General features: G+C 38.7%; 1 protein-coding gene across 4 annotated transcripts in view; it reads right to left on the bottom strand.

The window, feature by feature from the left end:
• Nucleotides 1-23,884, bottom strand: part of NAMPT (nicotinamide phosphoribosyltransferase) — a 62,769-nt gene that overhangs the window by 23,514 nt on the left and 15,371 nt on the right. The window contains exons 1-8 of one of the 4 annotated variants that reach the window (XM_073328476.1): nt 11,724-11,946; nt 11,500-11,602; nt 10,952-11,108; nt 9,174-9,277; nt 6,775-6,903; nt 5,966-6,124; nt 5,412-5,548; nt 1,895-2,120 (exon numbers count right to left, since the gene is read on the bottom strand). In XM_073328476.1, coding sequence (XP_073184577.1) covers nt 1,895-2,120; nt 5,412-5,548; nt 5,966-6,124; nt 6,775-6,903; nt 9,174-9,277; nt 10,952-11,108; nt 11,500-11,602; nt 11,724-11,740 — 1,032 coding nt within the window. In that variant the 5' untranslated portion in view covers nt 11,741-11,946. Of the gene's footprint in view, nt 1-1,894; nt 2,121-5,411; nt 5,549-5,965; nt 6,125-6,774; nt 6,904-9,173; nt 9,278-10,951; nt 11,109-11,499; nt 11,603-11,723; nt 11,947-19,772; nt 19,932-23,884 lie in introns of those variants that run through there. The other 3 variants (XM_073328475.1, XM_073328477.1, XM_073328478.1) reach the window with 3 other exon arrangements.

Raw genomic sequence — 23,884 nt, 5'->3', positions numbered from 1 at the left:
GGTCAACAAGCATGTGGAGAGGGGGATTCAGTGGATATAGTGTATTTAGATTTTCAGAACACCATTAACAAGGTCCCTCACCAAAGGGTCTTAAGCAAAGTAAGCGGTCATGGGATAAGAGGGAAGGTCCTCTCATGGATTGGTAACTGGTTAAAAGGTAGGAAACAAAGGGTAGGAATAAACGGACAGTTTTCAGATTAGAGAGAGGTAAATAGCGATGTCCCCCAGGGGTCGATACTGGGACCAGTCCTATTCAACATATTAATTAATGATCTGAAAAAAGGGGTAAACAGTGAGGTGACAAAATTTGCAGATGATACAAAACTACTCAAGATAATTAAGTTCCAGGGGCAGACTTCGAAGAGCTACAAAATGCTCTCAAAACTGGGTGACCGGGCAACAAAATGGCAAATGAAATTCAATGTTGATAAATGCAAAGTAATACACATTGGAAAACATTATCCCAATTATACATATAAAATGATGGGGATTAAATTAGCTGTTACCACTCAAGAAACATCTTGGAGTCATTGTGGATAGTTCTTTGAAAACATCCACTCAATGTAAAGCAGCAGTCAAAAAAGCTAACACAATGTTGGGAATCATTAGGAAAGGGACAGATAATTAGACAGAAAATATCATATTGCCTCTATATAAATCTATGGTATGCCCACATTTTGAATACTGCGTGCGGATGTGACTGCCCGAATCTCAAAAAAAAGAAAAAAGATGAATTGGAAAAGGTTTAGGAAAGGGCAAACAAACATGATTAGGAGATGAAACAGCTTCCGTATGAGGAGAGACTAATAAGACTGGAACTTTTCAGCTTGGAAAAGAGACTACTAAGGGGGGGGGGGGATATGATTGAGGTCTATAAAATCATGACTGGCATGGAGAAAGTAAATAAGGAAGTGTTATTTACTCCTTCTCATAACACAAGAACTAGGGGTCACCAAATGAAATTAATAGGCAGCAAGTTTAAAAACAAACAAAAAGGTAGTATTTCTTCACACAATGCCCAGTCAACCTGTGGAACTCAATGCCAGAAGATGTTGTGAAGGCCATAACAGGGTTCAAAAAAAGAACTAGATAAATTCATGAAGGATAGGTCCATCAATGGCTATTAGCCAGGATGAGCAGGGATGGTGTCCCTAGCTTCTGTTTGCCAGAAGCTGGGAATGAAAGACAGGGAATGAATCATTTGATGATTACCTGTTCTGTTCATTCCCTCTGGGGCACCTGGCATTGGCCACTGTCGGAAGACAGGATACTGGGCTAGGTGGACCTTTGGTCTGACCCAGCATGGCATTCTTATTCTACAGTTCTGTATGATGAAGTGGTTCTTTGGTTGTTCAAGAGCAAGTGTCTCTGGTTTAAATGCAAGTCTGACAGGGTTTGGAGCTTTTCTTGTACGTGCAGCACGTGTAATTTATTGCTTCAATGTTAAGTGACTCTGGATTTTCAGGCTTTTCTTAAGTGGTGAGAAATGTCACTTTAGCTTGGCATTTGATTAATGTTTAGTCAGCCTCCTATTTCACTCCTTATTGGAAAGTGCTGAGACAATAATATATGTTGTATTATCCCCGAATCTTTCTGCATCACAACTGAGAATTTCATTACATACACTGACTAATCTTGCAGAGTTCTAAAAGGGACCCAAAAATGGCTTTAAGAACTATAATCAGTTGAGTAACTGGCTTGGTAAAAACCAAGCTATTTGGAATGTGGAACAGAGTTTCCTCAGATAAGGTTAACTAGGGACATTTTTTGATTTATCACACATGAAATACCCTAGTGCAGCAATAGTTTTAGATCATCAGTAATAAAATTTCCCAAATGTGTTAGACAGCCATTTCAAAATTCTACATACGAAGCATTATTTTAAAAGTATTACCTTTAACACTGTGTCAAGAGGATTTCCAGAATCTGGTCTAATAATCAGTGGTGCCTTTGGACTTCTGGATACAATTAAATGCCTTAAGTCCTCACCCCATATTTTCTCACACGCATTGTAGATGTCATAGCTGTCACTGACCACAGATACAGGCACTGAAGAAAATTGTGTCACTATGTGTTCAAAAGCATCTTTCTCATGGTCTTTCCCCCAAGCGGTTATGGTACTGGAAAATCAGTTGAAGATCTGCATTAGACTGAAGTTCATGAGTCAGCCAAATCACATATTTTGTATTTTTCTGTACGTAAAAGGTACCCTATAACTAAAGCCAACTATAATGCAAACTGACGCAGTCCTTGAAATATCTTCAAGTAGTTTATATGAACTATAAAAGAGGCTGAATCAATGTATTGCTGCTAATAGTTTTAGAAGGAAATCTCTCAAAAATGTTCTGCCTTGGCATCTTACTATCTTCTCAGGCAGTGACCCAACAAACTTCACCCATCCCCTTCAATCTGAGGTCTATCGTACTTTGTAGAGGGCTCCTGTCTGCATTTCCCAACTTGGAGACCAAGCCTAACTGGTGGCTGGTTAATCACTCTGTAGATTAAAGTAGGGTAGAATAAATAAAATCTCCCTCTACTTGGCTGCAAGCAAGCTGATTTCCCAAAACTGGGTACAGGATATGATGGAAGAGATCCCTCTTGCTGGCGGTGGTGCTTGAGGTTCTATGTCCCGTCCCCCCTTTTGCAGATAGTGGTGGAGTGAGTGAAGGAAGAGCCCTTGTGGAGGCAGCAGAGTGGGGAGCAGGCATCCATAAAACTATGGAACGAGGTTGAATAGGGAGCAGCACTCTGGCCTGTGTGTGTGGTGGTGGGGGGAAGAGGGGAAAAAGAGGAGGAGTAAGGAGAGAGTCCTCTAATCCTGGGGAGTGAATGAGATAGTAAGTACTTTGCTAGCAGGGGGGCGTGCACCTGGCTTCCTCTCAGGACCAGCTCCTTCAACCTCCAACCTGACAGATTCGCAGTTCAGCAGCAGCTCAGCTCCATCTCCTCCTCCTGCAGGAGCACCCTAGCTGGGGGGTGTGGGTGGGTGTAATGCATGCCAGGGTGAAGGGATTTACCTATAAATGCGGGGTTGTTTTTCTTAAAAATGCTGATACAGGATGGGAATCTTATTTTTTACCTGTGCAGTTTTGTAAAACTCCGCAGCATCAAGGCCTTAAATACTTCTAACACTAAACCAGGTACAGAACTACTTACATCAGTAGTCCTATTGACTACAATGAAGCTACTCGTGCTTGAAGTTAAGCAATGTGCTTATATGTTTGCAGCACTTGGCACTAAAATTATATATCAGTAAAAACTTCTCTTGGTAGCACAAAATCTGTCACTTCAGAACAAAACTGCTTTAGTGTTAGCAATGCATCACTATGTCGGCCCTGATTGTGCAGTTACAAATGAATTGAGATGATTCATGATAGTTAAATTAAGCAGATGTGTAAGTATTTGCAGGATCAGGGTGTTAGATTTTCCACAGCATTAACAAAATCATTGTTAACTTGCATACAAACAGGCCAAAATTTTCAAAAATAAAAGCCTATGGTTAAAGCTCCTTGACCCATATTTAGATCCTTTAAGGGTCAGGATTTTCAAAAGCAATCAAGTGACCTAGGAGCAATAATCCTATTGACTTCAAACTGTGAAACTAATGTAGGAGTATAGCCAGGTCAAAGCATTTCTGCTTTCACGACTTTTGGAAGCTCAATATTTAGAAGATGGTGTTGACTACAAAGACAGCACGAGCTATTTGTTTTGTAAATTTGTGTTTCTGTTATCATATAAAGGATGTTAATGAGGCCTTGGACTTGCCTTTTTCAGCAACAGATGAGCACGTTAATTGTGAAATTTCACAATAGAAAAGAGCATGTAAAATCTGAAATTCTACTAACAATTAGGAAGCTAAAACAAGTATGAAACATCCCATTTAGTGATTTAAAGACTATAACATGGTACGAACTAGCACCACAAACAGTCCTGATTAAAATTTAAAATAGATTTTTTTAAAAAACTAAAAGCATTTATCCACTCTGGTGGCTCTCTCCCCCCACAGGCACCCTCAGCAATGTTGGCAAATAGATGCAAAAAGGAAGTTCCTTTTCCAAGAGGAGCTGTGGCAATAATGGGAACATGCACGGCAAGGTGCCAGCTACAAGCACAGCGCTGACAGCACTCCAATCCCGGAGAATTGGGAACAATTTGAGAAGTGGCTTGCATGAGCCTCTCACACTCATTAGTGGCTTGGAGACAATGGCTGCAATATGCATGTACCAAACAATCTCAACTGGGACTAAAACTGTTCACTTTAATGTCACCATGCCACTGAACTGCACAGAACATTTATTACAGCTGTTCAGCATATTTTCTTAAGTTACGCTTTAAATTTACAGTTATTTCTGCCAAGCCTAAAAAAAAGGTCAAAAGCACTGGGCAACCTGTTGAACTTCCACTAACTTATACAATAGTTCTCTAGATTTCCAATTAGTCATTAAATCCCATACTTAGATTGCTCCAGAAACACTGACCTGGACAGACATTTACTGCTCAGAGATGACCACTATACGAAGTAAATCCAGTGTTCAAATTGGAATCATGTACCCCAGTTTACCAGATTAGAATATTTATTAAACTAAACACTAGACTTTTATCCACTAAGAATAATAAGGAGTGGTGCAAAGCTTTTATCCATTTAAGAAGGTAGACTGGATAGCACAAGGTAATGAGATTCAGAGACTTTCATCTCTATCAAAATCCAGTACAGGTCAGGAGTGGCTGAAAGTTACCAGCTAACGACTGTGATACAATGTTTGAAATGAATGAGTGTCAATCTCATAGGAGTGTTCAGAATATAACAACCACTGTCACAATTCTCATCCTTCTTGGCAGGGTCAGTAGAGATCAAGGATTGATCACACAGATAGGACTAATTCTTCAGCCAGGGTCCTGACATGATGGGAAGCTTATTATACCATAACTACCTCTTCTTGGGAAAGAAGTCTTGAGTTGGGAGTGCTGACACTGGCAACTTTCATGACTTCTCATGTATTTTTAAATACCTGTACTAAAGAATTGGGCCCCAGTATCAAATTGTTGCCCATTAAGAATACAAATGTTCAAGATGTTTTAGCTATGACTTTACAACTTGACTCAAATAACCCCCCAAGTTAGTCTCATTTTGAACCTAAATAAGTTTCTTAAAAAACAGATCAGTACATTAGCTGGCAAGCTTCATCATGCATCAGCTGGCAAGGTTCACTTCTGCCTTAACAGCTGGACTAGCATCTACTCATACAGTGTGCCACACAAAAAGACTGAAGAGGTTTTATCTGCCTCGTTATGTGGAGTGAAGCAAGCATTTCCACATGCAAAGAAAGGACATGGAAAAATAGTTGTGTTAACACTAGAAATAACGAAATTCAGCAAAGGTTTCAAACAACTGGGGGTGGGGGGGATTTTACCTGTGTTCAGCAGCTGGAATAGAATATCCTGGAACAGGGTCTTTCGTTCCATAGTACTTTTTAATTAAAGCAATTCCTGCTACTGTGTCAGTTCCTTTAAAGTTTACCAAGTGAGCAGATGCTCCTATTCCTGCTGTCTGAGAAAAAGAGACATGACTTTAAAGTACAGTGCCAAATCATGAAGCCTAATCATCAAGTATTGTACAGGGTTAGTTCTGTTACAGCAAAGCTCTTGTTTAATTCTAGTTTCTCCTGTATTTAGTTTAAACACAGTCTCATACTATCCAGAAGATAATTTCCATAAAGAGAAAAGTTCTCCAGGTCTTGATATTTCTTTAATTTTGTACCTGAAGGTACAAAGAGAAGGAAAGAGTTCTCAATAAAGTACTCCCAACTCACACTGCTCCAATAATCCAGACTTTCATAACATTACAAGACACCAAAGTGTCAGAAATAGTCAAAAGATATTTGTGCCAAAATGCTATAAATTCCTGGCTGTACTATATTTCTTTAAATAGAATTAAACTTCAAGCTATTGGGCAAATTAGTGTTACCTCTTGTGAAGAAACTCCTCTGTAGCCAAAGTCATGCAGTTTGTACTCCAGTCCTTCTAAGCTGCCAGATGTCTCTAGCAAATACTTTGCCAAAATTTTCTTCTGCTCCCTGGAATTTGTGGCTACTGTGATTGGATACCATGACTGAACAAGAATAGTCTACAACAACAAAAAAACCCATTGTTATCAGGTGCACATAAATGAAATATGTTTGATCAAGACTCAAAAATCCCCACTTGGCAATGAGCCATGCACAACTGAGGCTACTGGCAATAAACCAAGGGGAAATCTATATGGGCAGTGCAAAGACTTAGCAAAATTAGGTACGGCAAATGGTGTCAACATATGCACAAGTAACTTATTGGGAAGTACCATCACATCACTCCCCAATTCTACTGTCTGTTAACTTACAACTACACTCGTCCAAGAGGTGTTCCTCATTTTTAGAAGTGATGCAAGAAATATTGGCTGTGTCCAAAATAGTTTGCCTAAGAGTCATATTTAATTTAATAACTCCTTTTTATTGTGAGGTGGGCCAAGCAGCTACTCACTGCAGGAGTCAAACTTCCTGAGCTGCAGACCAATGCACACAAAAGTCAATTCCCACAACATGTCTGAGTACTGTTGTGAATTTCCCCTATTTATTAAATAAGCTTATTACACAACACTTCTGCAGCAGGCTTCAAGAAAGAGACAGATCTTTTGAAAGCAGAAACCAGCTGGTTCCAGAGATCTCACCCTAAACCCAAGTAGAATGATTGTGAACCCATTCTTCATTTTTAATGAAAGCTTCATTTTTGAAGACTGACCTCAATCCAGTTGGTGAGCCAATAGCACTCTGGATCCGTGTTTTCTACTGTGAATAGTACATTTCCTCTGGGAATGACTGAGCCTTCAGGAACAGCCTTTACTTCTATCGGAAGATGCCCTTCATACTTCTGTAAGAGAAATTAATAGCAGCATTAGATAGTAGGAACAGCTGAGCCAGCCCTGCTTCCATTGACTTCAGTGGAGCGAAGTCAGGCTTTATATTTGCTAAAAAGAAAGCCTTTACAGTGAAAAACTAAATATTTTAAAAAAAAAAACACACAAACCACCCACTCAAATATGCCAAAACCTATACATTTAAAAAGGCACCAATTCCACAAAATGAATAACCATGGTTCACCAAAGGATATTTAACAAGGTTATTCTTTGAACACACTCATTTAAGGAGACCCTGCTGTTTAAAAAAAAAAAAGAACAAAAAAAAAGGTTTGATCCACAGAAATGTTTATGTAACAGATCTTTGCCGTTCAGTTTTCTGTGGTGTTTTACCTTGACGGTTGCGCCATCTGGCATCTATTTTTTTAAATGGTCTCATTATGTTTTGGTGCTGACATTTGTTTTAAGAGAACTAATATCTTTAAATGGGATTCAGTGTACATCCTTTCTAAAAAGTTTTATCTACTCTATCCACTGACCATGGAATCCAGCCTCCCAAATTTTTGTTCTTTCAATTTCAAAAAACAATTGTCAACATTAACATTCATGTTCGAAATATTCAACACTCTGGAATATGAGATGTAGCAGCCTGTTTGCAATGAATAAATTATGAGACAGCAACTGTAAAATAACTATTATAAGCTACTGAAATAGCACGACGAACTAAACTGATAAGTAGCAGCTTGCGTAGACCCAAAGGAACGTGCCTTAGGAGTTTTTCCATAAAGTGTACAAAAAGTGTTAAAATGAACATATGTACCAAAATGGTGCTACTTTAGAAAAATGGTGCAGTTTTATAGCTAGTATCAAAACATATTCGCCAGCGATATCCCAATGCATGTCAAAACGCTGCTTCAACAGCTCCAGTTGTCAAAGATTAATCAGTATAACTTTTTTTAAATTAAAACACTTCCATTCAGAATTTCAGAAGCACTTTCTCATGGAGATGCATCCAAGAAATCCAAGTATTTCCAAGAAATCACTAGAGTTTCATCTCAGTCCTTTCCTGTTTAAGAGTCTTATCACATTTATATACTGCAAGGAACCAGTTAACCAGACTGACCAAAGATGGCCATGCCTATTAAAACCTCCCAAGACAGAAGCCTAGTAAAGACTGTCTGACAATAAGGCTTTAAATTATTTATTGGTGAGATAATGGTGTTAAAAAGGGACAACCTAAAGAGGAAAAAAGAAACCAAGTGATTAAACAGTAAAATAAGTCTGGTTCTCTTCAGGAGAAGTAATATGCAAAAATCTTAGTAATGTACTCAAAGGATCTATGAACAGAAGTAGACACACACACACACACACCCATACCCATACCCCTTTAGCTTTCTTGAGTTAATGGTAGAATAGAGAAAAATAGTTTGATTCATCTGGTCACTAGTGTTACACTTTGTGAAAGTGGAGAATTTCCATTCTTATTGTCCATTTTGGTTGCTAAAGGACAACCAGACACGCCAATATGTTCATATCCACATGCCATCAATTACCTCAGTCATGATCACTAATGCAATATGCAATGCTTTCGAAGAAATAGTTTAGTCTATCATAAAAATTGGAAATGCAGCAAGCTTCAGGGAGTGGAAAGACCGGAACAAATCTGCCCACACTTAAAGGGGAAATGCCCTCATTTCTTTGAAAAAAAATTATACGCTACGAAAGTAACGTTTTCGAATATAGTTATTTTGGAGATTTTGTCTCAGAAAAATTTCTAACTGTTCTCTATATCTCATAACAAAAAACTTATTTGAAGTAGCACTACAAAATTTAGACACATTTTAGATATAAAATTTTAGATATAAAATTTATATTTTCATATACCAATTAAAATGTATTTTCTCCATTTACTATTTACTCATGCAAAAAGTTGCAGTGCTTTCTGCATTAGAAGAAAAGCTACTATGATTAGAGAAAGTGATTTAAATGACATAACCAGACACTAAATATTGTATTACATATTGAAATTTGCTAACAAGCCCCAACTCATACTAGCAGGTGACAGCAGCAATAAATCCCTACTACCCAGAAAGCCATATTTGGCATTTGTAAGGATGAAAACTACTTTGCTTCATGCATTTACAATTATTTGATTATTCTGTGACAGCTGCTAGTCCTTGCAGACTACAGCAGTGATCCTAAAGATGGAAGTAACTAATCCCTGATTCACAAATCCTACCTAGAATTACCTTGAATTAAAATATACCTCAAGAATATTTTTTACCTCAAGAATATAGCTCCATCCCTTTTCATTGAAGACATCATCTTGAAAATGCTCCCTATACACCTCTTTGGCTTCCTGGATTTTCTCTTTGGTTATCACTTTGCCTGCAATGAAAAATAGTTTAAAAGTAAGTTCAGACAATGCGATAATTTTTTAACGCCAAGCATTATTAAGCAACTCTTGATGAATAAATAAAAGATGAGGCTTTCATTATCAAAGTCTCCTCCCAGACATGAAAAAGTTACTTTGTGTCCAAAGAGCTTTCGGAGGGCAAATATGTAATAGCGAATGCTATGCTTACAAGCATCATTTTTGGCTTTAAAGTTGTATTGTAAGAGAGACAGGATGGCTAAGAAAATTGGTATTGGAATAGAAGACCTTTCACTTATAGATCAGTCGTTCAAATTCAGCTCAGGTTGGTAATAATTTGAGGACATTATCAACTGATGGCTGGTCAGCATCTACATGAAATGATTTGATGCCCTCAACACTGTTCCCAGAGAAGGAGTCACAACACTCAAAGCACGCAAAGTCTAAATTAGCGTGGATAAGAAGCTACGTTCCTCCACACTGATGATCCCTTCAAAACAGGATTGAGGCACCTTAGCAGGACACTCTGAGGAAGCTTGCAATGCTATTGCCTCGGTCATACTCTTTTTGTGGCTAAATAGGGGACTTCAATCTACAGGACTACTAACCTGGCACATTCCATAAATGCTAAAATGAATTAAGTTTAATATTGTCCTGTAATCCTTTAGATCTCTATAGAAGCTGTTATAGTAATGTCAACTAGACTGACAGCCCACCCCAGAATGAGATTTTGGAGACTAAGTATACTGATCATGCTGTGATTATTTTGGGACAGTTTTCCTAATTCAAGGAGGTAAAAAAAGAGAAAGTTCAGGTCCTACGCTTTTCACAGTGTAGGATATGGGATTGCCACCAAATGATTTTTTTACTGGAGTGCCAACATTTGGCAAGAACTGAGATTGGCATTGGTGGAGTCTTGGTTAGGATTTGCACACAGTCTGAGACCAATGATGTAGGAAAAGTATTTTTTGGTATAACCGGAAACGAAATGAGAGGAAGAAGCACAACACATGGTATTTACTTGAAGTGCAAAAAACAAATAATTGTACCTCCAAAATGAGTTTATAATGCAATGTGAAGTTTTAAGATGTACACTTTTAAATGGGCTGGGGGAAAAATGCACACTTAGCTACCACACTCAATTAAAATTGTTATAGATCATTACTAGATTTAAAGGAAAATACACTTAAACACAAGTTACTAATACATGCATATAACTGATTAGCAAATACAGATTGTACATTTTTCAAGTTTTGAACATAAAACTTATTTTCCTCCAAATCTTAATTGACTCTCAAAGAGAGTGGTGTTGCTACCTTTTTTAATGATTCCAAGTAACTTATCTTTGGTTCTGATCTTTAAGTTTTGATGTTTCAGATGACCATTTATCTAAAACATTGTAACAGCTCCACAGATAAAAATACTTGTTATTCTTTTTTGTAGTTTTTAGTTTGCTGAATATCTCATTGATTGATACCTAACAAAAATAGAAGGCACTGAATGTAGAAGACCATTTTACGAAAGATGACATCTCATTTTTGAGAGTCATGAGAATAAAATGAGACTTCAAATTTAAAAAACAAACACTGAGCTAAAATAATCCAAAAACTGCTTCAACTATCAGAATTCAAGAAGTTTGGAGAAAAACATGGAGATTTATGTTTTTGCTGAAATTATGAGACAAATACCTTTTAAGTACTTATTTAGAATGTACTGCAACCCGTAAAAAACTGTTTCCTCATATTTCACCTTCTTTAATCTGGAGTTCTCAGTCTTCTTTTCACGACATTCAAAGTAGGAATAAACTTTGCTTGTATTAGGTGGATATTGCTTATAATGTGTAACCTACATTAAGAAAAACCTCAGTAAGAGCTCAAAATGTATATCACTACAGAACAGACAACAAGAGATCACAAATAAACAAGACTTGTTAGAGTTTTCAGCAGAGTTCCATCTCTACATGTGACTTTGGAATGACCCCAACGCTTTCAGGCTAGAAATGAGGAACATTCTCTCATTTCCCCACTACATCCATACTAGTAGCTGGGAGGATGATTGTGGGATCTCTCTATCGGTTTACCCCTCCCTCGGATTTCTGATTGCTCAACCCAATTTCTCCTATTTTACTCCTTCCCCCATCTGTTTTACAATCTGTCTGTCTAGTAAATAGCTTTAGTGCCCACCTCTGCTTCTACTCATACAGTAGGTTTCCCTATATCAGCAGAGTGAAACTGACCTGGGTTTTGAATAGCAGCAATGAAAAGTGACAAGACTGGTCAGTTTTCGTTCTGCTGTGCCTTTGCAAACCTGGTAGCAGCAGTGGAACGGAAGATGTTTGCCTGTTGAGAAGTTAGCACTGCTTCGGTTTATGCTCAATTCACATTTGCAGGTTATCATAGTCATAAGGCTAGAAACAGTTCTTTAAGCAGTTCAGATTCTGAAGAAGCTGATGGCACTTACCCAAAAAAGCTTCCCATCTATCCTGGGTGAACAGAGGAGTAGATTTTTCTAGCTCTGATTATGTCCATGCCAGCTCTCTAGCCACAGTTATTGCTGCTAGTTGTGTTAAATAAGTGGGTTGATTTTCTTCTTCAATGGAAGAGTTGTATTTTCCCACTGGAATTACTAAAGGGATTTTGCTCAAACTTTTCATAAAAGCTTATCTTCCACTCCAACAGTGAATGTTTAGTGAGAGCTGAGCATGTGAACACAAAAGGTTATAAACGTACCTAGCAGTCGATCAGATACTGATGGGAACTATCTTAGCATGTACATTATACAGATCTATTATACTCCAAGTGTAACTACATCTTCCTTTCCCATAGACGGGCCATTTTAGCCTTTAACTTGCAAAGCTGGTATTCCTCTTAAAGTGTTAAAATTACACATACAACCCACAGCTGCATGTGAGATAAGAAGGGTATATGATGGTGTAAATTGGAAAGTTTGGGCTGGTTTACAAATTCTACCATCTAAATGTCATAAGAAGTCAGCTAATTTTCACAATTTTTTGCTCTGTCAGAATATATACGTATACACCATACACTAATATACACCTACACGTTTTACAGCAGAAAAAAAATATATAAGAAAGGAGAGGTGTCATCACCGCTCAGGACAGAAAATTGGAGGAAAAGTGCAAGATGTGTTTGGATATCTCTTTGAAGACTGAGATATTTCTAGGTTTGAACAAGGTATTAAAAATAATTTTTCCCTGCTACTACTTCCAAATTAAGAGGATTTTAAGACACTGAAGTGATAATTCCTAAGTATTTTTCTGTTTTGTTATTTTTTTTATAAAAGTGTTTCCCATCTTATTTTACAATAAGTATCTGACACTTTCAAGATTAAATATTTAATTTTTCCCTTACCTGTATTACTAAAACTGTAGATTAAAAGATTTTAAAAATCCTATTTTCCTTTTCATCACTTATGCTGTTCTATTTTTTGCATTTCACTTAGCTTGGACAGTGAACTAGACTAGCCAGTTTCACTTTCTGGTTTTCATATACCAGCACAATGCTGTTGTGTTTGGGTATCCAATGCTGTAAGGGAATGTTTAATAAATCATAAAGGGCGTAAAAAATGAAAGTTTTTATTCATCTTTGGCCATGGAAAATTCAAACCCCAAGTTTTAAGCATGGACAGTGTGGCAGAGTATTTTTAAGTGTCTGGATTTACTTCAAATAATGAAAGTACTGCAGAACCAATACAGCTAAAGGATCATAAACTGGCTCAAACATCAAACACAATTGCTCCAAATGCAAAATGTGTATTATCTGAGATGTCAGAACAAGAAACAACTAGATTTTTAGATTCAGCCAAGGAAAATGATATGTTTTAATCTGGGAAGTCAGAAAATTCTATATAGAATTTAAAGACATTGCCACTTTTACCGAGCAATTCTTCCAGCATAATTATATCTGTATGGAAGAAAAAGTGCTACAATTGGACGGATTTGATAAAATTAAGGTATATTGAACACTTACTTCCACTTAATGTTTATATACAAGTATGTTTGATCACTAAAATTATATTACTTGATCTTTAAGAAAAGAGGATGCATGGAACCAACAACAGGTTTGGGCTATTACAAGATATTGGATGTTTGATATTCTGTGCCAGATAGTTTCACACTGAAGTGAACTGGACTAATCATGTGATTAACTTTCTAGTGTGTGTAAATTTGCAGGATTAGATCCTTCATTAGGCATTTTTCTAGTTTTGTTGATTTACATCACCGTAATGTGACGGTTATTAAGTTTGTCTGCATACTAAAATTTAGTATTTGCATCTACTATTTTAACTATAGTTATTCTGGGCTCTGATCCAGTACCTACTGGTACCTAGATTTTGTACAGCAACCTGAAAAATCCCAAGCTGCTTCTATATCTACACTACACTTTCGTCTGTAAAACTTTTGTTGCTCCAGGGTGTGAAAAAAAACAAACACCCAGACTGACAAAAGTTTTACCGATGACAAGCGCCGGTATGGACAGCGCTTTGTCAATAGGAGACGCTCTCCCGCCGACAACGCTACTCCCCCTCATTGGGGATGGTTTTCTTTTGTCGGCAGGAGAGCTCTCTTTGGATGAGAGAGAGTGGCTACAACATGTGCCTTACAGCGGTAAGGCTTTAGCAGCACAGCTGTGCCACTGTAAGCTGCGCAGTATATACACAGCCTTAGTGAGAACAGGGTCATAATGATTCGGCAACACTACTTCCTGCTCCATCTACAGAAAGTGTTCTTTGGAGGTTTCCCAAAGAAATACTAAACTGGCACAATGCTGCTTAGCTTGAAATATGCAATGTGATCACAGTATAAGGTGCGAGAAGTGTAAACTACAGTTTGCAGGCTGAAGTCAGACAGGATTACTAATAACCAGATTAGTTCTTTATTCAAAAATATCAATCAAATTTAATAGATTTTTCCCTCTCAAGTTTCTTTGGGAAAAATATTCCCTTACCTGAAGATATATACCAAACTGCTTCCCAAAGAAAACCTTTTCATTTAGTTTTAAAACCTTGGAGAGTTACAGTCAGAGAAATGCTGTGTAATATAATAGTCAATTACATTACCTCATATTTAAAAAGTCATTGACAGATTTCAAGTTCAAGATAAGAATTTTAGCCTTAGAAATGTAATTGATCACTGGGTACTGAGAAATAATTTAAATGGATTGAACAAGGTATATATGTCTTTCTAATTTTAAGACACATTATTCTTCAATAAAAACAGGAGTACATGTGGCACCTTAGAGGCTAACAAATTTATTTGAGCATTAAGCTTTCATGGGCTACAGCCCACTCCATCGGATCCACAGAATGGAACATATAGTAAGAAGATATTTATACATACAGGGAACATGAAAAGGTGGAAGTACCCATACCAGCTCTAAAAGGCTAATTAATTAAGAGGAGCTATTATCAGCAGGGGAAAAAAAAAGCCCTTTGAAGTAATAATCAAGATGGCCCATTTCGGACAGTTGACACGAAGGTGTGAGGATACTTAACATGGGGAAATAGATTCAATTAGTGTATAAATATCTTCTTACTAGATGTTCCATTCTATGCATCTGATGAAGTGGGCTATAGCCCAAGAAAGCTTATGCTCAAATAAATTTGTTCGTCTCTAAGGTGCCACAAGTACGCCTCTTCTTTTTGTGGATACAGACGAACACAGCTGCTACTCTGAAACCTGTCAGTATACTTAAGTAATCTTTGCATTATATTTGTAGCACAACTTACTCAATGTATGCTCCCTCCCACATATTAAAACTCACGTTGTTCATTGTTCTCACTTGCTTTGTCTTATTTGAAGATTGAAAGATCTTCAGAGTATAGAATGTGTCCTTGTAAGGCGCCTAGCACACTTCACTGTTCAGAAAAATGGAAAGTATAGAACTGCATAGCCTTGAAGTGCTAACTGTTTATTACAGTCAAACTATATTAACATGTTAGAAGCTAAGCAGAGGGAAAGGCTGGTCTTGTGGTTAAGATGTGGAACTGGATCTCAGGAGATCTGGTTCAGTTTTAAGCTCTGCCTGTGTGAAATTGGGCAAATCTCTAAATCATTTTGTTCCTCATCTGTAAAATGAGGACATTAGTACTTCCTTTATCGCACCCTTTCAGCCTCATATATTCCACGGTGAGCTTCTTGGGATAGGGACTGTATCCTACTAAGGGCTTGTCTACACGACAGCCTTATCGCTAAAAGTCAGCGTGTGTAAACACTCTGTCGGCACTTTTGCTGACAAAATACTTCCAGCTTTGCGAATGGTCTTAGCTTTGTCAGCAGGAGAGCGCTCCTGCCAGCAAAGCCGCGTTCATGCTGCCACTTGTGATGGCAAAACTTGTGTCTTTTGCGGGGGGGAGGAGGGGCTTTTTCTAAGTACCCATGAAAGATAAAAGTTTTGTCGACAACTTCACAGTGTAGACATACCCTAAGTGTCTGTACAATACCCAACATAACAGAGCCTCAATCTCGTTAGGACCTGTAGACTTTACCATGATACAAGTATATACAAACCACCATTGTGACAATCAGCAAGCATGATACAGGGGTTGTGTTTAGTAGAAAAAACAGCTTTGAGAAGGACAAAACATTAGTGAATAAACACACTGCAGAAAGGATACAGACAACAAAGAAAGCGATAAAAATCAGCATCATAAGGCACTTATGACTATAAAAATGTCAAAAGAATGTTACAATCACTTTTTTCCATGTCCAGGTAGACAAGAGAAAATGCAAGACACTGAAAAAAACCTACAATCAGAACAACTGAGTGAGATGTGAAGAACATCTCACCTGAGTTTCCATGTGCTACAGACCAGTTTAGGAAAAAATTACTGTTGACTATTCTGTCTTCCAGGAGTAACTTGATACATTTTGACAGGTTTCAGAGTAACAGCCGTGTTAGTCTGTATTCGCAAAAAGAAAAGGAGTACTTGTGGCACCTTAGAGACTAACCAATTTATTTGAGCATAAGCTTTCGTGAGCTACAGCTCACTGCAAATGGTAGAGACTTTGCAGGTGACTGATTAGGGATGAAGATGTGTTGATACAAAGGGACAGAGCACTCAAATTTAAAATGACCTAAGACAACAGACTTTTGATAACAAAAGTAACTATGCAGTTCAATAGAAAAACGCAAGGTAATGAGGGCAAGGACCTTCAAAAGAAAAATATATCTCAATGATCTCACACTATTAAATCAGACTGGTGGTGTGTGACGGGGTGTACCAGCCCATACTAGATGAGAAAAGGTTAACCCCCTATTGTAGGTAGAGGTAGACACGCCGCCTCACCACTGCTGGGCATGCTCCAACTGGAGCCTCAGTATAAAAGGGAGCAGCCTAGCTCAGTCTCCCCTGATCACTGAAGGAGTTTGCACATTGCAGGCTCCTTCTCGGGTGCTGCTGGAGCCCCAGATGTCAAACAAACAAACAGATCCAGGAGCATGCCCAGCTGCCCACAGAAGCCCAAGAGTAGACAGAACCATTGGGAGCTTCGCCGGCCGATGATCCCAGAGACCCAGGAGACCTGTGGATAGCAGTGCTGGAAAATAGGGTTGGAAGTAGCCATGGGGAACTAGATATTGGTCCAGTGGTTAAACTGGGACAAAGGCAGCATGTTTTGGACGGATCCCTGATGACCAAGCGAAGAATCAGTTTGCCGCTATCAGGGCCATGGGTGGAACAGGGAGGGCCCAGGTCCCCCTACCCTGGCCACCACCCACTCCTGCGTGGCGGCCCATTTCCCCCTCAACCCCACAGAGGGCTGCCATATTAGCCCTGGCCAATAGGCTCCGCAGAGGTGGGCTGCCATAGTGACGCCAGCCACTAGGCCATGCAGCCCTGAGGCTTAGGGTGGTCATTAGGACTCAGCCGCAGGGCTACAAAACCCTTCCTTGCCTACCCTAAGGGTATACCCACCCTGTGACATGGTGATAGTTTAGATTTTGTCTGCATGCCACTTGAGCAAAGACTGATGCAATACCCAATTTAACTAAACTAGATTGTTAAATTGAAGCTCAAATTGTGGGCAAACCAGCTCCGAGAAGCAGCTAAATACAACTTTGAGATGAAATACACAGACAGATGTTCACCATAAATCAAAGCGAACGATACTGAAGTAAATACTACAGTCACACAGACTAAGGACTAGTCTACACCTGAAGTGCTAAATTGGTGCAGCTGCGCTGCTGTAATGTGTCTAGTGAGCTCTCCTGTCAACATAATAAATCCACCTCCGCAAAAGGCAATAGTACGTCGGCAGGAGAAACTCTCCCATCAACATAGTACTGTCCACACCAGCGCTTAGGTCTGTGTAACTTATGTTGCTCAGGGGCTGACTTATTCAGACCTGAGTGACATAAGTTATAGCGAAGTAAGTGGTAGTGTAGACCTGGCCTTAGAAAGAAAGCAATGTTTTCTTTGAAAAAGAAAAAACCCCAAAAAACTAATGCTATCTACCCGCTAATGCTACTCTAGCATCATCTAGAGGAACCCAACAGACTTTAAGCCTGTTAATGAAACTGCTTTCAAAACTATATAGCCCATCCACTTTAACCATTCCAGAATTGTTTTAACACATCCTCAAGAGGAGAGACACCCAGGCAGAACTAGATTCAGGATCATTCCTGGTGCCTAGCAAGGTTCAAACATGTTAACAGAAGGTGAGTCAGATGATAAAAATGGTTGCCTCTGTGTACACTAAAGATATATCTGGTCAGCAGAAATTTGTTTACAATGGAACTCCCAAAAGTTCAACTAAACTCGCATCAGACCCTGTTGTAGTTAATTGAAAATTTCTCCAGCACCAACAAGGCCTATGAATTTGACGTCTGGCATAAGCTAGCACGATAGGTACCTTATTTCAATGGATGCTAGAATATACCGTCTTACTGATGTGACCAGTTTCAACAGCAGTTGGGGCAGGGAGGAGGAGAAGAAAGCGTAGCCACATTTGGCAGGATTTTCAGCTATAGACCTAGCCAGTTTGAAACAATGTTTAAAAATGATTTGGCTAACAATCACTTTCTCTGGGAACACAAGAGGTCAGTTTGGTTTGGCCTAACAGCTTTATCGAAAGTTTTAGAACAGGATTTTTTTTTTTAACCTTAATTATAACGTTGTAAATTGGTTTGCTAAACAATTAGGCCTGAGTCCAGTAGCCAGGGAGATTAATTATCCTTATAGTTAGAAAGTTTTTCCTAGCATCTAACCAAAATCTCCTATGCTGCAGATTAAGGTAATTATTTCTTGTCCTGCCTTCAGTGGACATGAAGACCAACTGATCACCACCCTCTTTATAACACTTAACATATCTGAAGATTTATCAGATCCCTCCTTCATAGTCTTTTCTCAAGACTAATGACGACTAGCTTTTTAAGCCTTTCCTCATAAGTCACATTTGCTAAACCTCCTATCATTTTTGTTGCTCTCCTCTGGACATCTTTCTTAAAGTGGCACCCAGAAATGGATAGTATTCCAGATGAGGCCTCACCAGCACCAAGAAGAGGATGACAATTACATTCTGCATCTAACATGATGTTCCTGTTAATGTACCCCAGATTACTAAAGCCATTTTCACAATTGTAACTGTTGACTCATTCAATTTGTGATCCATTATAACCTCCATATCCTTTCCAGCAGTACCCACCTAGCCAGTGTTTCCTCATTTTGTACTTGAGGATTTGATTTTTCCATCCTAAGTATAGCACTTTGCACTTGTTTTTACTGAATTATGTCTTGTTGATTTCTGACCAATTCTCCAATTTGTCAAGGTCCTTTTGAATTGTAATCTTACTCTTCAAAGTGCTAGCAATCTCTCCCAGCTTGGTGTAGCCACATATTTCATAAGCATAGTCTCCATTCCATTAACTATGTCACTAATGTAAATTTTGACTGGTACCAGACCCCACTAGATACATCCTCCCAGTTTGACAGTAAGCCATTGATAACTACTTACAGTGTTTCAACCAGTTTATTTCCCTAGTTGGTTTATGACATCATGTGGAACTGTGTCAAAAGCCTTACTAAAATCAAGGAACCACATCCACAGCTTCCCCCCATCCACTAACCCTCTTAAAGACAGAAATTAGGTTGACTTGGCATGATTTATTGACTATTCCCTATGATCCTCTAGATGCTTATAAATGCATAGTTTAATAAATTTGTTCCATTATCTTTTCAGCTATTGAAATTAAGTTGACTGAAATTAGGCTGACTGGAATCTATGATATTTTAGAGTGCAATCAGTGAGGCTGTGTCACCCCAGCCCTGCAGCCTGGGGTCTGTTTACCTTACCATGAGGCTTTTTAACATATGTATCTTCATTCACCTCTCCTGATACCTCAAAAGATCGTTCCTAAGAATTTTGTATTTTTTCCACAGGGCTTAAGACTAACACCAAATCTCCTATTTCAAAAGAGCATTTACATGTAAGTTAATCATACCACACCTTTCGTTTGGCCTGTCACTGAGGTTTGTTTGAACAATACCCACCATGTCTTAACTCTTTTCTGAATCTTTGTACATATTCTAGTACTGCTCTTCTTTTGCCTCAGTGTCCAATTCCCAGGAGTCTGAAATCTAAAGGTCCTCTAACATTCCTTCCATGAAGATCAAATGGGGGAGAACCTCGTTGATTTTTGGGGTACCTCTCTGTAAGAGAATAGCAAATAATGCAACAATTCGTCCCAGTCTTGAACTCTCTTCTTTGCCTACATTCCCAGCACAGATTGAAGAGTTCCATTGAATCTCTTCACAAGACCATTTGCCTCTGGATGATATGGGGATGCCTTCAGTTGTTTCACCCCACATAACTTCCATAGCTCACTGAATAGCCGAGACATGAAATAGGACTCACGGTCAGATAAAATCCCTTTAAGGAAACCCACTCTGCTAAAAATAGTAAACCGGACTTGAGTCACAGAATCAGCTTCTATGTTAGTCAGAGCAACTGCTTCAGGATATCTAGTGACAAAGTCCACTACCAACAGGATATAGTTCTTTCCCTTTTGGATAGGCACAGGACCCACAAGGTCCACTGATACCCTATAAAATGCCTCTTCTTTTACAGGCCAGCAGCATATGGGAACTTTCTGTTGTCTGAAAGGTCCTTCCCTTTTTTTGTCATAATTCACAAGACCTGCAATAATTCTTCATTCTGTATCCCTGGCCAGTAGAGAGAAAAAAAAAATTTTAAACCTCTCAGAGATTCTCTTGCCCCCAAATGATTGGCAAAAGGAAAAATCACAGGCTAGAAACATTAATTCCCCACAGTCCTGGCCAGGCACAATTACTTGCTTGTAGTGTTTTCAAGGGGTTTTCTCCCATAGGAGCTTCCCTGTTGTGTCTCCCTTCTTCAAAAAAACCTTTCCTATTTCCCCCTTTCTGGGGCTCTCTAGGAGACATCCTCTTATGCTCTCTGGAGTGGGGTCTCCCCTTTGTTCATCTTCAAAATGCTGGCAACTGACAACTGGGACAGCTTCTTCTGTAACACAGGTCAATTTCTTTCCCCCATAGGGCATACTACTTTTCTCCGCCATGCAGGAGCAGGTCTCAACCCCTCCCGCATCTGGGAATATGTTGACTTTTTTTTCCCTTCTTCTGTGACAGTGGACTAGGAAGCACCTTCATCTCCTCGCAGCAGTTTCTGGGACTTTACCATTTTCCTCTGGAATCGAAGCACAATATTCCCTTTTCCTACAAGTTACAACATTAAAAGCAAAGGAGTACTTGTGGCATCTTAAAGACTAACAAATTTATTAGAGCAAAGTTTTCGAAAGCTTATGTTCTAATAAATTTGTTAGTCTCCAAGGTGCCACAAGTACTCCTGTTCTTTTTACAGATACAGACTAACACGGCTAGTACTCTGAAACCTAACATTAAAAGCCTTAGTCATATGCAAAATCATTCCCACAAGTATTTCCACAGGCATACTATTCAGCATACCCACAGTGAAGTCATCCTTTAAACCTTCCCATTCCAAATGAACCTTAGCCAAAGGCACAGGAATTTTAGGTTTCCCTCAGAAGCTCTACCTTCTGTCCAGGTAACATGTCAGTCTTTTGGACCACACTCTCCCTGACTAGAGAGATCTGTGCACCAGAGTATCTCCACCCTATGCATTTTTTACCATTAATTGGCGACTTCAATAAATTCCATATCTACCTTCATAGGGTCAAACCTCACAAAAACTACAGAGGACCTACAGATACCTCTTAAGGACCTGTGTTCTCCCAACCACCCTTCTCCTTCCCAGAGGTAAAATGAGGTTCCCCCTTTACACCAGGTTTGCATCCCTCCTTCTTTGTCTTGCACTCATTACATATTTTGGCTCACACAAAAGGAATCTGTCAGAATGGCCACTCCTGTACAAAATATAAAGACTCATCCCATAATACTAGGGCTGTCAATTAATCGGTTAACTCACGTGATTAACTAAAAAAATTGCAGTCTTAATCACACTGTTAACAATAGAATACCAACTGAAATTTATTAAATATTTTGGATGTTTTTCTACATTTTCATATATATTGTATTGTGTTGTAACTGAAACCAAAGTGTGTATTTTTGATGAATATTTGCACTGTAAAATTGAGACAAAATTCAGCTCATACAAGTACTGTAGCGCAGTCGCTTTGTCGTGAAAGTGCAACTTACAAATGTAGAATTTTTTTGGTTACAGTACTGCACTAAAAAAAAATGTAAAAAACTTTAGAGCCTACAAGTCCACTCAGTCCTACTTCTTGTTCAGCCAATCGCTAAGACAAACAACTTTGTTTACATTACATTATTTACAGGAGATAATGCTGCCCTCTTCTTATTTACAGTGTCACCAGAAAATGAGAACAGGCATTTACATGATACATTGGTAGCCAGCATTGTAAGGTATTGACATGCCAGATATGCTAAACATTTGTATGCCCTTTCATGCTTTGGCCACCATTCCAGAGGACAAGTTTCCATCTGATGAGGTTTTTTTGTTTTTATTATTTTATTATGTTTTTGTTAAATTTGTGACTGAACTCCTTGGGGGAGAACTGTATGCCCCCTGCTGTTTTACCAGCATTCTGCCATATATTTCATGTTCACAGCAGTCTTGGATGTTGATCCAGCACATGTTCGTTTTAAGAATATTTTCAATGCAGATTTCTCAAAACACAAAGAAAGTACCAATGTGAGATTTCTAAAGATAGCTATAGCACTCCACCCAAGGCCTAAGAATCTGAAATGCATTCCAAAATCTGAGAGGGATGAGGTGTAGAGCATGCTTTCAGAAGACTTAAAAGAGCAATGCTCCAACGCAGAAACTACAGAACCTGAACTACCAAAAAATCAACCTTCTGCTGGTGGCATCTGATTCAGATAATGAAAATGAACATGCATCGGCCCGTACTGCTTTGGACTGTTATTGTGCAGAACCCATCATCAGCATGGACACACGTCTCCTGGCACAGTGGCTGAAGCATGAAGGGACATATGAATCTTTAGCGCAGCTGGCATGTAAATATCTTGCAATGCCAGCTAAAACAGTGCTGTGTGAACACCCGTTCTCACTTTCCGGTGACCCTGCAAACAAGAAGCGGGCAGCATTATTGCCTGCAAAAGTAAACAAACTTGTTTGTCTGAGCAATTGGCTGAACAAGAAGGAGGACTGAGTGGACTTGCAGACTCTAAAAATCTTACTTTGTTTTATTTTTAATGCCGTTTTTTGTACATAATTCTACATTTGTAAGTTCAACTTTCATGATAAAGAGATTGCACTACAGTACTTGTATTAGGAGAATTAAAAATACTATTTCTTTTGTTTTATTACAGTGCAAATATTTATTTTTGATGAGTACTGTACACTTTGTATTCTGTGTTCTAATTGAAAACGTAGAAAACATCAAAATATTTAAATAAATGGTATTCTATTATTAAAGAGTGCTATTAATTTTTTTAATCACTTGACAGCCCTACATATTACATTTTCTGACCTCCTCAGTACATATCCTTCAGAAATGTTCTTGCACAAAGAGCTCAAACAATTGGTCATATTCCTCAGCCCTCTTCCCCTTTTTACCCATTTTCTCATTAGGTCAAATATTTTATAGGCATGTTCACAATGACTCATACCTAAATTTCAACCTATACACTTCAGGGGCGATTTGAATCTTTGCAAAAGAGCTTGTAAAAAGTCAGGATATTTCAAAGCTCCATCAATTGGCATTTCTTTTAATACATTTAAAGCTTCACCAGAGTGTTTTGCAATCAGTGTGTGGACTTTCTTGTCCTCTGGAACATTATGAACCTCACATAGCCTTTCAAAAGTAGTAAGGTATTCTTCAATCCAGTGCAATTCCTTGTATGCAGGGCACAACTTGTCCCAGCTGAGCGTTCCTTGGATGAAAGGAGTGATTGGAGACAGTGGGATCTGTCCATGCCTTGCCATCATGTCCAGATTATACCATCTCTCCCTCTTCTTTAGCTTTGTTGATGGGCTTCATGGCTTGTGGGTCAGTCGGTCCGTCCGTCCGTCCCCCAGTTTGATTTATTTTGTACATCTGTTTTATGTTGATAGGCAGCTGCTTCTAGCTCCTCTCTCTGAGGGTGTGCTTCTTCCTGTT

This window comes from Lepidochelys kempii, chromosome 1 (assembly GCF_965140265.1).
Source record: "Lepidochelys kempii isolate rLepKem1 chromosome 1, rLepKem1.hap2, whole genome shotgun sequence".
NCBI classification, from domain to species: Eukaryota; Metazoa; Chordata; order Testudines; family Cheloniidae; genus Lepidochelys; species Lepidochelys kempii.
The sequence above is the reverse complement of the archived record's forward strand: the minus strand, read 5'-3'. Positions and strand labels throughout refer to the sequence as shown.